Genomic DNA, 15,372 nt, shown 5'->3' on the forward strand with positions numbered 1-15,372 from the left:
GTTATGCCAGGTCAAAGAGGAAATGAGCAGCATTAAAAAGGCACCAGTGAAGTCCAGTTCTGAGGAGCAGTGAGAAAGAACTTATAAATTTCAGCATTTGATAAGTATAAGCAAGCTCATGCAAATTTAAGAAGATGATAAGGCAAGTTAAACTGACACATTTCAGGGACTTTTGTGATTAAATTGCAAGAGCTATTTAAATTTTACTATGCAAATGAAGGCAGGATTTCTAAATTGTAAACTGCAAGTTTCTGTTTTTTTTTTATTTATGTATGTATTTTTCCTCACTAATGATTTTTATTTGGCTAAACCATTTCAAGTAATTCATTTAAAAAAATAAAAAACATCTCTGAAAAAAAATTGTGATGTTCACGTTTTTAATGTTGTTTAAAGATGATGAAAGTGGTGCAAAATCCGACTGACGAATTCTCGCTGACCAACTGTGTGGTAGCCTGTGAGAAGGATTATAAGTCCGGCGAGTGAGTATTATAACATTATGAAGTATTTTAACTGATATAGTGCAGGTATTCCTATATGTATAACATTCCTATGACCCAATGAATCGGTTTATATCCCTGAAGGCATGTGATGATCAGGACAACACCCACAGACAAGTACGTGTTCACAGTGAGGACACATCACAGTGTGGTGTCTGGAGCCCTGGCATTCAGTATACACCAGGTACAACACACACAACTGCTCACAAGAACACATTACAATAACATACTGTACACTTCAGGATCAAAAAAATACAAATCAAATAAATTTAACTAAGCAAATAGTTAAGAGCCTTCCTTTGGATAATTACTGCAATGATTAATGTGGTTCAGCTGTAACACATTTATTTACCCCTAACTAATGCAGTGAGGAGCTTTACATTTTTTAAAACGACCATGTCAGAAGACATATCCTCTGGGCATGGCAGAGATGTTACATTATTAAAAACCTGTAAAGATAGTGGTGAAGCATCATCTTCTGAATGAGCATAATGGGAGATCACTTAAACACTTGGTGAAATTAAAAGCAACACTAGAACTCACAGCGATGTTTAATACTGAAAGAAAGAGCATTTCCATACGCACATTGCGAGAAGAACTCAAGGGACTGGGACTTAACAGCTTTGTAACCGTAAGAAAACCACTTGAAAATCTGTGAAGCTACTCAGATAAAAAAAAAGTCTTAAGTTTGCTAGGGACCATATGTATAATGTACTGGGGAGTGTTGGGAAAAGGTCATGTGGTCTGATAAGTCAAGAGTTATTCTGTTCCGCAGTAAAGGATGTGTCAGGATAAGAAGAGGGGTGCATAAATTAATTCGCCTATCATGCCCAGTGCCTACTGTACCTACCTGTGGGGGCAGCGTTATGATCTGGGGTTGATTCTGTTGGCCAGCAACGTTACGTGGCCAAATAATGAGATCTGCTGACGACATGAATATAACCTTGTACCAGGTTTTTCCAGGAATGTTATTTTTTTCCCCTGATGACACGGAAATATTTCATGAATTCGTTGGGCGCAAATTGTGAAAGAGTGGTTCAGGAAGCGTGATGTCATTTTCAGACATCGGCAAAATGAACAGAATTTTAAAAACTGTAAAGTTTTTAAAGTTGCGTAGTAGAAGAGGCAAGTTGCTCGGTCTGTCCGCTGTGCTTCGGTAAGCTTTCTGGCACCAGAAGAGACTCAGTCAAACACACACACACATTGTCTGTCAGAAAGGTCTCTGTTTGTTAACAGAAAAAGATGGGGGTTTTTATATGTTTGACCAAAGGCCTGTGCCGTCAACATATGTTACTACAAAGAACATGAACTATTGTAAATGTCCTGATGAGATCTTGAAGAATCAAAGGAGAGGAAGACAGAGGGGTGTCCGTCCAGAGACGAATCACAAGATGTTGGCTCGAGATAAGGGGAGAGGGGGAAGGAGACAGAGGGAGATAGAGAGAGAAAGAGCGAGAGAGAGAGACATAAAGATAGAATGGGAAGGTGAGCGTGGGAGCGTTCACATCTTTAAGAACAGATGCAAGAGGAGACAGGAAGATAGCAACATGAAAGATTTAACATGTTAATATCAAATATATGAGGAAGAGAGCAAGATAGTAGAAATAACTTCTCTTTATATAAATTAATAACAAAAATACGGGTTGTGCTGGAACCCACTCGGTCTCAGCTTGAAGGCGTGCAAAGATATAACCTAACACCTCAGCAGTTCCACAGACTAATCGCCTCCATGCCACATCGTTGCAGTAATTTATGCAAAGGGAGTATTGAGTGCTAAATATGTTAACACATTTTAGTAGTCCGTAAATTACTGCAACAATGTGATTAGTCTGCAGAACTGCTGAGATGTTATTGAAGCCCAGGCTGCCCTGACATCGGATTTCAGCTCTTCTGCTCTGTTTGGTCTGTTGTCTCGCATCTTCCTCTTCACAACACCCCATAGATTCTCTGTGGGGTTTACGTCGGGTGAGTTTGCTGGCCAATCAAGCACAGGGATATCATGGTCCTTATACCAGGTATTAGTACTTTTGGCAGTGTGAGCAGGTGCCATGTCCTGCTAGAAAATGACATGGGCATTCCCATAAAGCTGGTCAGCAGAGGAAAGCATGAGGTGCTCTAAAACTTCCTGGTAGACAGCTGCACTGACCTTGGACCTGATAAAACACAGTGGACCAACACCAGCAGATTGCATGGCTCCCCAACCCACCACTCACTCTACACTGAACCTCAATGAACTCGGATTCTTTTTATTCAGCCTTGGATAGAGCGAGATTCATAATTTAACCGACACAGTTTATTTTAGACAGAGATGTCCCTTTTACCATTCAAATTAATACCAGAATCAAGAGGGCAGATTAAGTTGTCTTAATCATAGCATTCAGGGCCCTTACACTCACGAGCCTATTACATAATGATTTAATTTTCAATCATCTGGGGCTTTTTGGAGGTAATAACATGCACAAAAAGTCACATTAGCACACAGGTATAATCTGCTTTTGGGACGCCTGCGTGGCTGGGCCCTGGGCATGGCCTTCACAGGAGATTTTGCTGCATAGCTCATACACACTTTTAGGTGAAGAATTTTTTGATTATCTCTTATGTTGCTGTTAAAGCTCATGTGTAAATGAATCCTTGTTCTTTTTTTTCTTCAGATGAAATGGGCAGGTCTCTCTCTCAATCAAGATGTCGAAGGTAAAAAAAAATCCCTCATAGCTTTATTTACTGGGATAATGTGTCTGATATTTATTGGCTGTTTGTTGTTTGAGTCCTTACAGTATTTAACACTTGGTAGATTTTACTAACCAGGGTTCAATAAATAGGCTTGCATAGACAGCAGGTCTCGCTGGCTTCTCGGCAGCACTTTTGCAGTACCGGCTAGCCGACCCCGCCCAGATTTTGGTGCGGCTGCAGGTGGGAGTCAAACAAAATGAAGCCAGCGAGGCTGTGGTTTCTCTGGTGCTGTGGCCATAAACAAATGCGAAAGTGCCAGGGAAGCCAATGCAGTCCCTCCGCAGTCAGTTAAATGTTGGTGTACAGTCTGCATGCCTTTAAAGTCCAAGGGTGCATGACATGGACATTTTCACATACCACTCTCAATCTGCTGACATTCAAAACTGAGCACTAAGCCTTAACTTTAAAGAGCAGAGATAGCCTTGGGTCCTTAGGTGCTAATCTTCCACCAGCCGTGCCAGATTTTAGCAGTCCCACCCCTTCACACACCTGTTGAAGGAGAGGCCGCATGTTAAGGTAGTTCTCTGGAATTAGCGAGGAGCAAAAAAGAATTAAGTGTATGCCCATCAAGGGAGAATGTGTGACAGATATTAATACAAGTCAAGAAACATTAAATATAATATGTCCACTATGCTGCTCATTGCCTAGTGTGCTATTTTGATGGAGAGTAGTGTGTATACATATGATATCCCCAATGCACTGTACAAATGCATTAGTGCATGTGGACTGTATATTTTTTTATGTTGGTTTTATGTCTTTTACTTGAATGTCAAAAGTTGTACTGAGTTAATACAGTTGGATAAAACAAAAACTGTGTTACAAAATGTAATTATTTTAAAGGGAGGGGGTGAATCTTTCCTACTGTATTTCCACTGTATATACAGTATAAATGATTTGTCCTAATTAATATAACTAAATGTTAAAAGGTAATAATTATTGTTGCAACTTCTAGAATTAATGTTTTGTTTATTTTTCAATGTTGGACATTTAAACATCTAAAAAAATTATGTTACCTTACCCCAAAATGGAGGAAAATTCAATATTCCCTCAGTTCAAAATGTTGGAAAATGTTTACCTTACCTTAAGTGTTTTAAAAGGAAATGTTACTTCATCCTAAAATGGCAAAACGTTACACATTCCCTTACGCCAAAATGTGGCGAAAATTCCCTCAGATCAAAATGACAGAAAATGAAATGCTACCTTACTTTAAAATGTTGAAAAATCAAACATTCCCTTACTCTAAAATGGCACAAAAAAAGGTTTCCGCACCATAAAATGTTGGAACATTAGACATTCCTTTAGTCTTAAAAAGGCATAAAATTAAACATTGCATCACTCTGGAAAATAAAATGACTCCTTATTCCAAAATATTGGAAAATTTAACATCTTAAAAGTGGCAGAAAATGAAACCTTACCTCACCCTAAAATTTAGGATAATTAAATGTTCCTTTACCTCAGAATGAATTGTTTGAATTTCCCTTTTTGTTTGTGCTGTAGCTATAGTGCTAATACTTCTACTAAGTAAGAATGTCACCTAAAGTCCTGCCAATAATTAAACTCCTAAATTCCAGTTATCCAAAATGGCTGCCGACTGTATCCTAAAGCACATTACTGAATATCTGGATATCCTTCAACAAGATGTCACATTCACTTATCTGCATTACATCACAGATAAATATCAAACAGTATAATCTTTTTTCTTTCTGTTGCAGTCAGCAATTACAGCTTTGACACATCGGAGCAATACATTGGCACTATGATTCTGGAAATTGACTTCCTGCAGAAGGAAAACTCAGACAGCGACTCGTACGACTCAGACATGATGGCTATCGAGTTCATCCAGAATTTTAACTCGCAGGCGTTTTGCTCTGGCCAGCAGGTAAACAAGAGCATCTTAAATCTCAGGGTTTATTAAATACACTTAATGCCTTGAACACTTAAAATCAACAGGTGGGTGGTGTGATGAGGCGGAGTTACTGTGTACCAGCCTGAAGTGCATTATTTTTCTATGAAAGCATGTTATACTGTTTATTTCCTCTATAACAGCAGTTTGCTTACGCTTACATGTTCTTACTAAGTAAAGAGCAGATCATTTTGATCTTTGTTTTAGTTACATTTTCTTAAAGTCTCCTGATTTTGTTTTCCTTTTAGTTCGTGTTTAGCTTCTGTGACAAGCTCTTTTTGCTGGTAGTCCAAAGCATGGAGGCGATGGACCCCAGCCTACTGAGTGGTGTGGGGAGCTCCAGCAAGAAGAGCAAGGTTATCTCTACATCTAAACTCCGCATTCTGTCATTTTCTGTGAGATCCTTCACTCTTATTTTCATAGCCATGTTTCTATTGATTTCTATCATTTTAAATGGTATTATAAAGCCATTTGATATTTATATTATTTTCTATGTTTGTATACTTACAGTATTGAGAAAATAATGCTTTTAGGAGAGGCTGTAAAAGGCCTTGAATTATTGTATTTAGAAAATAAAAATGATTTAGATCATTTTAATGTTCAAAGAATTTATTAAAAGAAAAATAAGATTTGTAAATCCTGGATATGTCTTGGACTATTTCTTGATCTATCTAATTCACAAATTATCAACAAACTATTGATGTAATGATTGGGTGGTATTGGCTGTAAATGCCGTGGGCAGAAAAGGCCAGGCATAGGCGCAGAGGGGTGTTTTTAAACAAAAGAGTCTTTATTCCGGATATAACACAAAACAGGAATCACCAAAAAAATAAAAATAAACACCCAAACTATACGACCCATAACTGACCAATACCCAGGCTAGAGGACAAGACACAAAACATAAGCATTAACCTGAAATACATGCTTAACTGACAAGACACAGAATATAAGCACTATGTTGAGACACAGGCTTAAGGACGAAACACAGGCTCTAATACCCGTTACACAAAATATAAGCACTATGTTGAGACATAAGAACACAACAGACTCAAGCTAAGCATGGAGCTTAAAACGGGGACAAGACGAGAGACTCAGAGAGACTAGAGACAGGACTAGAGACACGACACAGAACTAAGGCTAAAGACATGGCAATCAGCTACACATGACAACTAGCTAAACATGGGCATTAGCCAACCGTGGCAGTTAGCTAAACATGACTTTAGCCCAACATACACATAGCTACCCCTACCATATAGCTAAACATCCAACTAGCTACCACAACACTAGAGACTCGGGACAGGGACGCACAGAGCTAACTATTAACCTCTTCTCCAACGCAACATAACACTGAATCAGCTCCACACACATTTGAACACCAAAGACTTGCGTACAAACACATTTAGCCTGGGGACATGCTTGGTAGTTATGGGATAACATGAACTACAAAATAACAATATAAAATAAACCAACATATAAACAAAGAAAAACAATACACAAAACAAAATGCCCACTTAACTGACAGTACGTACAAACGTTCAATGCTCAAAACTGTTTTTCAGGCTAATCAGCTGTTAAAGATTTAATGACCTACCTCGGTTCAGGTGTGCTCCCGCATTACCTGACCGAGGTGCCTTCTGGGAAACTGAGTCTGCAAAACAAAAACTACAAAAAACAAAACAGCGCCTTCTAGTGGGGATTCCTTACAGTTGCGTACTTCAGGTTGTTTTTTATTTATTTATTTAATTCAGGGTTTCCCTACACTGTATTTCATATCCTAAAAATTAAATCCAAAATCCACCATTTTTCCAAATTTACAATTTAACATTCCTTTATTCCAAAATGTTGGAAAATAAAATAATCTCTCACTTCCTCCCGCATGTCATGATTGTACAGTATTTGTACAAAATTTAACACTACAAGAGAAAGTTTTAGTTCAATATTGTAAGAAGCAATTAAAACTAAACAGAAAAATAGGGTTTTAAAAAGTCATGAATTTTCTACTTTTGGAAAAGCAAAAATGAACGAATGGACAATTAAACATTTGTACAATTCAACTCTTTTTAAACTATTCTTGGACTAATAAACATCCTAGAATATTTATTACACACTTAATGGCTAAGTAATGGTGCTGATTTTTTTATGTTATACGTATAATACAAAAAAACTTGCGTGCCAAGAAGTTACTTCTGAAGTTTATGCAACATAGAAGTGACCAATCTTGCGAACTTCAGTCGTTTTAGAGAGATGATAAAATATATGTAATAGTAATACCATGTTTGGTGTAATATTTTTTTTTTGGTATTTCTCAAAAAACAAAAGCCTTGAATGGTTTCTTCCCAAAACCTCATTTATTTATTTATTTATTCAATTTTTACTGTCAAATAGCTGTTTTGATTTAACAATAAAATTAACAGCTATACCAGGCTGTGAGAATCCAAACACGGTTATTTTGTTGATTTTCATTTACTTTAATGATAAAGTTGTGTACAGTACTGCAGTTATACTGTATAATGTACTAAAACATGTCTAAGTAGATGAAATGTGTTCTTTTCTTCTTTTTTTTCCCTTCATTCCCGTTTTTGTAGATCGAGGTGGGCTTGTTGCATGGTAACAGTCATGAGATTTTTGAGAAGACAGAGAGCTCTTTAATCAACCTGGTTGGTCAGTGTTTACGCCACAAACATGAAACAGACAAAAAAAATACTGTATATACTGTACATTTTGGTCATTTCCTCTCCAGTCATCATAATCCAAGCTGAAACATTGATGTGTTTGAATTGTCTGACTGAATCCCTCAGAACATTCTGTTCTGCATACAGTAAAAGTCAAAAGATTGGACACACTTTTTTGTTCAGTAGTCTTTACTAATTACTGGTTTTTCTACATGGTAAAACAATAATGAGGGCATTCAAAATACACAATAATCTCCTTTGGACAGTTGATATTGAGATGTATCTTGAATGATGATGCTTGTTGGGTTTTTTATGTAATTTTTAATGCAATTGAAAGAACTGTTGAAAGGACCAGGGGCCTCATGTACAAAGACTTGCGTTGAATTTATACTAAAACATTGCGTACGGACAAAGCTGTAAATGTGCGTACGCAGTAAAAAAAAATCTGATGTATGAAACACTGCGTACGCGGAATCCCACGCATATTCTCTTTGTACATCCGAATTAACGTGTAATTGAGCGCACGTGCACGAGCGCAAAACCCCTCCCTGCCTCCTCCTCCGTATAAATATGTTAATGACTCCACTTTGGCAAAACCAAACGAAAAAGCAAGCAAGAAGAGAAACTTCACAGAATGTGAATTGGAGGTGCTCCTATCGGAGGAAGACCGGAGAAAAACTGTGTTATTTGCAAGTTTGTCCTCCGGAATCAATTAAAAAAATTTAAAAAAAAACTTAGCTGGAATAATATCTTTAAATACATCACTCACCAAGAAGCCACCCATCGCGCACCCTTCCACCCTGGAGCCTCATCCCAACCATGCTGTTTGTGAGGATGAATGAATCATGGGTTGACCCAGGCCATCTTGCCACAATATTTGTTAGGTGCATTTGAGCATCACATTTTACTTGCACATTTATTAATTGGAAATGTTTCCGATTCACGTATGCAAATTCGTCTTCAGATGGCGCCTTTATAGCAGTGCATATGCAGTCGATCGCTCCGATTACATTAGGAAAACCGGCGATCGCTGCAAATTGCGCTTTAATGTTTGGCTGGTCAACTGCAGGGTATGGAAACCTTATATACCTGCTAGACATGCGGATGATCCCGTCCCATACAGCTGGCATTGCACGGCTCAAAGTCGACTGGCTTAACCCCGAGCGGTCTGCCAGTTCCCTTTGGATAGAACCAGTTGTCAGAAAACCAAGCGTTGTCAGCACCTGTAAGGGAACGGGTAATGCGTGGCTCCTCGCTGTCTCTCTTTCCAAATTTGGACCCAACTCAGCACAGAGCTCCAAGAGGATAGCCCTTGGATATCTGAAACGGCTAATAAGCCAGTCATCATCGTGGGCAAGAAAATCACTGTGATCCCTAAAAACGCGTTACCTTCGGATTAGGCCATTGACAATGTCCTCTAATAAGGCCAACACTGCCTGTGCCATAGACTAAGGCTTGTATACATTTGCAAATGCTTTTACATGTTCTAAATCAAATAATTGGTAGAAAAATATTGTGTCAATTAACCCATTTTATCAATTATATATTAATAGCAATGTTTTTCACATGTGTTGGTGCGATACTTTGTAGTGTGCAATTTACCATAATTCGCCAACGGAAATAAAACAAACGCACACAAGAAATACACGTACGCCCCAGACTTGAAGTTGGCGTGGAAGAACGCACATTCTCACGTTAATTTCACTGTTAGTAAATCCGACCGTGAGCGTGAAAACTGGCGTAAGCAAAGTTTTTGTGCGTACACAGTGTTGATACATGAGGCCCCAGGACAGCTAATCTTCATGTCCTAAAATAACAAGTCACATACACGTGAAATTAATTACCTAATGCCCTATGTGTTATTTCATGGTTTTGTAAAAATCCAACCTTGTTCAAGAATGCATAAAATGAATACAAACTTGTGTCTAAACTTACGACTGGTACTGTACAGTACATGTTAACCAGAATGTTCCAACCACACATGATCATGCTCCTGAAATCCAGCATTCAGATTACAATTTCATATTTACATTTCCAGCAGCTAATCCTGAGTGACTTACTGTAATACTTTATAGTCTCTGTTATAATCACATCTCCTTAGGCTAGAAAACACATACCAAAGGCTCAGACTTCTGTTGTCCGTTTGAACTAAAACTATATGTATGCTTCATATGTTTGCTTCAAGTCAAGTCAAGTAGGCTTTTATTGTCATTACAAGCATATACAGTTCAGTACACAGTGAAACAACGTTCCTCCAACGTTCCAACATAAATTAACAACACACTTTACTGGAACCAGTTAGCTAACTAAGAGATCTAATTAGCTGACTGGCTCAGATATGACAAATTTACATTTTTAAGTTAACCTAAACTATCCTAAACTATTACCATTTAAAAGTTTTAGAACACTTGCAAATTTCTTTGTTTTTGTTTAGTGATTTATTTTCTACATTCTACAACAATACTGGGCATTTAAAAACTATAAAATAACACATATGGGATTAGGTGATTACGTAACAACAAGAAAAACAACAGTTAGTTGTTATTTTAAGACACAGAGGTCGGCCTTTCTGTAATAGTTCTTGCAAGAACAGTATTGTCAAGTGCATTTGCAAAATCCGTCAAGCTCCATAATGAAACTGGCTCTCATAAAGGCGATCCCAGGAGGGCGAGACCAAAACCTACCTCTGCCACAGATGAGAAGTTCATTTGGAGTTATCAGCCTGAAAAATGACCAATTAACAGCACCTCAGATTAGAGGCGTTATGAAGTCTTTACAGAGCAGAAGTAGCAGAAACATCTCACCATTAACTGTTCAAAGGAGATTAATGCATGTTTTGGACGCCTTCAGCATTCCTTTACAATGTAGAAAGAAATAAAAATCAGGAACCATCATGGAGTTAGAGAGTGTTCTAAAACGTTTGAACGGTAGTGTATTTCTATACAAAAAAGAGACAATAGACAACAGACAACAAAGTGCACGTGCAACTGTGCAAACAAAGAGCTACAGAACAACGTAACACGTTAAAGTACTTCTTAATTTTTTTTTTGTGATGAGGTAGTGGAAAGAGAAACAGTAAACATTTGACATTTCTGAAGTAGCAGCAATGATTAAAAGAAATATCGTGTTCAAATAGCAAGTAAAATAAAAATAATAAAAAGTGCTATTACACGACTATAAAACTTTCCGTCATTATTTTCATAAGATACAGTAAATGTCTCATGTTTAATAGTTCAGAATAATCTGTTTTAATAGAAAGGAAGGAGGCTCAAGGTGCTCTTCGGTCCATCATGAGGTTCAAGTGGAACTGTGAGGAACTGGGAATAGGAGGCCTGGACAAAGAACTCTCTGAAATCTTCCACAGAGTCTTCGGCTCTCGGGTTGTGCCCCCGGACGTCGCGGAGGAGTTAAGTGAGTCCGTCTACTCACTTTTTAAACACTTTTTCACCCTACACAGATGTAATATACAGAGTGTCCCTTCCTCTATGTCAGTGGTTCTCAAACATTTTCTGTCATTCCCCACTTAAGGGGGTGGGCGAATTTTTAAGCCCCACTTGTCAACAAAATGATAAGGAAATCAGCCAAGTTTACTATTTATTGAAATATCAATTTCAAAACCAATAAGACCAAATAACACGAAGACAAAATACTTGTGCAATTGTTATAACAGGCTTACTTCGTCACTTATCTAGAGCTTTCTTTTAAAGAAGTCGAGTGGCTTATTAACGTTACTGGGGTGTGTTGTCTCTAAGTGTCTTCCTACTTTGTTGGGTCTCGTGCTGTCTGCTGCCAGCGGTTTAAGACACAAAACACACACGGGTCTCTCCTCTGCCCCCACCATCCCCACCATGAATCCAAGCGTAACATAGGCTTCATCATGTTTTCCTTTCGGCTGGCTTTTTGGTTGATTAGGCTGATGGTGCTGAATCGTCTGCTTTTTTGTGGTCCATGTAACAAATGTATCCATTGACGTTATTATGCTCACTACATACAGTCGCTACTGATCCGGTTTGTGTCCGCGGTAAAGTAAGTTTAATATTCGCATCTCCGAATTCAATAGCTGCGTATAAACCCGCAAATAAGATACCCAGATATATTTCCTCTCTACATTGTCTTTAAGCTACATCCGCCGTAAATTATACATGTTTAAAAACATAAACACCATTATTCTCTACGGCGCAACGAATGATTTAGGGATCATCGCAAAATGCCGCACACCAACAAAAAGCGTAGAACGATATTGATCTTCCCTTTTGTTCAGCGCCTGAAGGATCAAAAAGCAACTTTGTTGCCACACTGGGAACTAGAAATGCCAGACTAGTACTGCCTGATAAAATATAAATTTTTTGCAAAAATACAGAAACATCAGCATACACATTGGAATAAATGAAATGACATATATAATACCGAATGTTTCCTTATATATTGTTCCTCTGCAATTAACATGCCGACGTTAAACCGTTATTGTATAAAAACCTGTGCCAAGTTGTTGTGCGGATCAGATGGTCCACTGTGGCGACCCCTGACAAGAGCAGCAGAAAGACTTAACATCTCAGCAGAATATTAATAAAACGTGTTATAAAATATTTTTTCTTTTTTTTTTTTTTTACAAATTTGGAAAGAGTTTCATTTCATGCATGTGCGCATATAAATACATTTTCATGTGCAACTTGTTTATCTTTTACTAGCTCAAGTTTATAAACTCAACTACTTCCACTGTTCCAATATTTGAATTCCATTTTCACTTTTCTTACTGTTGTCACAGAAGACGGTGTCAAACAAAGAAGACCCCTGTTGGTAATATTGTCCTATTTCTGATAAATAAAAGTCTCCTAATTAAAAGGAAGCTTCACCATATAAACAATATTATATATAGGGCAGCTCAAAGGTCTGTATCCATCAGCAGCAGTAAATTTAAAAGTGTAAATTAGAGCAAATGCCTGATGCTGCAATAAGTAATGACTGCAGCTGTTCCACGCAGAGAAACAGCTGTAATGAAAACAGCCTCCTTTAGTGCAGCGATTGTTCTGGGATTATTATAATAAACTAATGACTTCAGATCAGCCAGAAGAGAAAAAGTCGACTAGTGTAAGGTTTGGTTTTGTTCCATCTTTTATTGTTAGGAAAAGGAAAAAAATATGAAATTTTCTATGAGGCTATGGGACACAAATGCCTATTGATCCAGACTTATTAGGCTTAGAGTGTCTGCCTACGAGCTGCCTTCTTGCATACAAGCTGTTGCTAAAGAAATTATCCGAATAGTGTTCATGTTCATCTGTGTTTCCGCTGTATTTATTATGTGGTTTAATTTTGTTTATTTTTTAATCTTTATGGCTAATTAAAACGTCAAAATCTCTGTCACGAACCGTGCTTTGTGGTGCTGCCACACAGTCAGTTATTTGTGTGTGTGAGTGAGTGAGTGATGACCTTTGAGGGTGGTGATGGTGCTGGGATTTGGCCCCCTTGCTCCAGCACGTGCCTGCTGTAATGAGATGGCGGGTCCTGATAGAGTAAAGGTGAGCATGTGAATGGGGTGTGTAGGGAGACCAGGTGCCGGGAGCTGCACGGGTGTGGCTATCAAACAGTGTCTGAGACATGCAGGAGAACCATCCGCTTTAACTCAAATTCCCATCACCCTAAAGGTCAGGGAGCGGAGTGCGGCCGAGGGTAGAGATGAACCCATGACGATCCTCCAGTGGTGTCTGTCAGCGAGCGTAAATGGCTGTGCTGGATCTCTGGATCCAGCAGCTGCTGGAGGCCAAAAACCAAACCCAATACCGCTATAATAATTAATAGCATAATTAATTATTTCACACATTCTTTTTTAACTCCCAAATTTGATTGGTCATGAGGTTTAAATTAATTGTCTCTAATTATAGTAGAGCACCTGCAAATCACAGGTTTATACTGTGTTAATGATTTCAGTCATATCCCTAATCATTGACATGAGCATTTATTTGTTGATAAAAGCTCTCTTCTTCAGGACAAAATGTGTTTACTAAAGTGCTTCAAAAGAGTCAGAGGTAAAACTTAAAACTTAGGTAAATTTAAGCTTTCAGACATATTTAAGACAGAGGAGCTGTCACACTTTGTGGGTTTTCAAAAACATGACATGATGTGTGTTTTTATCTGGTATTATTAGCTGTTCTGACTTACATTACACCACATTACTTAGGCATTTTTTGACACTCATCCAGAAGCAGGTGATGTTTTTTGAATTAGCACTGTAAAGTAATTAAAAGTTCATAAATGAAAATTCATCCTATTGTGTCTAATGTCGATCAAAAACATTTAGTAAGCAAACTTTCTTGGACATGATTTTGAATAACATCCTTATACACATTGATAGATACTCAGAAATTGACTCTGACTCTCTCCAGATCTTACGCACGTTAAAGGTGTTTTGCTCTTCGGGCCTCCTGGCTGCGGAAAGACACTGATGGCACGAGAGATCGGGAAGATGGTAGAAAAGCCCAAGGTGGTCTGTGGCCCTGAGATCTTCAGCAAGTACATGGGTGAATCGGAGGCCAACATCAGGAAGCTGTTCGCTGATGCGGAGGAGGAGCAGAAGAGGGTGAGAGCACTAAAACACTGCAGAAATAAGCATACAGTACACTCCTGTGCATCTTGTGGAATAGTAACATAGTGCAATTTGGAAGAAACTCTGGCTTTGCAACTTTTTGAAAATTTCAGTTCAGTGCAACAGATGTGGTGTCTCATCATTTCAAGCTCAGCTTTTTAAGGCTCCTTCTCTTTATTTATACAGTATAAGGGATTGAAATACATGTTTTTTATGATCGCATTATAGAAGCATCACTCTGTCTGCTTATTTAATTACTTATTTTTTTAAAGCTGGGAGCTAAGAGTGGACTCCACATCATCATTTTCGATGAAATCGGTGGCATTAGCAGGCAGCAAGGCAGCAAGAGGGGCAGCACCAGTGTCCGTAACAGTATCTTCAAACAGCTAATGTCCAAAATCGAGGAGCTCAATAACATCCTGGTTATAGGTTAGCACTTCTTGTCTAAATCTAAAAGATCTAATCTCAGTTTTTGATATCTTGCTCACATTTTCTCATTTTGTCTCTTTCAGGTACAACCAGTCGACCTGATCTGTTAGATAAAGCGCTGCTCAGACCCGGGAGACTAGAGGTGCAATTGAAGATCGGTACGATCTGAGGACTCTCTCAGGATACGATTGGGTCCTTCATAGTTGATTAAAAACGTTGTACAGTAAAGTTTAAGAGAGGCAGGTCTCTCAACCACACCGCAGTATCTAGCATTAATGTCAATCAGATTATTTTAAAGTCCTGCAACATATTGGTGTAAAATGTTACTGGCACCCTCTTAAGGCTTCATTAATGAAGATGCCAATATAAATATGCAAAACACAAAACTGGGCTGTAAACAGGGCAGATGGTCAGTTAATAAGCAAAAAAAAAGTATCACAGGTATATCCAAAAAAAAAAACAGAACAGAATAGGCTCAAATATATCAAAATATTAAAAACAAGAAAACAAAGGCTTGGTAATGTCAGGCGTGAGCAAACTGATTTAAAAAAAATTGTACAT

At 38.2% G+C, this 15,372-nt stretch overlaps 1 protein-coding gene and 1 long non-coding RNA gene across 2 annotated transcripts; both read left to right on the forward strand.

Annotated features, from left to right (window-relative positions):
* The first annotated feature begins 3,145 nt into the window (after window positions 1–3,145).
* LOC128541476 (uncharacterized) lies at window positions 3,146–5,473 on the forward strand. Its single transcript, XR_008365634.1, has 3 exons — window positions 3,146–3,188; window positions 4,940–5,106; window positions 5,379–5,473. It is a non-coding gene; the product is annotated as an uncharacterized LOC128541476 (long non-coding RNA).
* Window positions 5,474–6,804: 1,331 nt separating this feature from the next.
* Window positions 6,805–14,462, forward strand: LOC128540855 (vesicle-fusing ATPase-like; the record flags this gene model as incomplete). Its single annotated transcript, XM_053510845.1, has 4 exons — window positions 6,805–6,849; window positions 7,716–7,791; window positions 11,058–11,213; window positions 14,183–14,462. Coding segments are annotated over 4 exons (543 nt in total), but the record flags the coding sequence as incomplete, so codon positions are not given.
* Between the last annotated feature and the right edge of the window lie 910 nt (window positions 14,463–15,372).

This window comes from Clarias gariepinus, chromosome 14 (assembly GCF_024256425.1).
Source record: "Clarias gariepinus isolate MV-2021 ecotype Netherlands chromosome 14, CGAR_prim_01v2, whole genome shotgun sequence".
Taxonomy (NCBI): Eukaryota; Metazoa; Chordata; class Actinopteri; order Siluriformes; family Clariidae; genus Clarias; species Clarias gariepinus.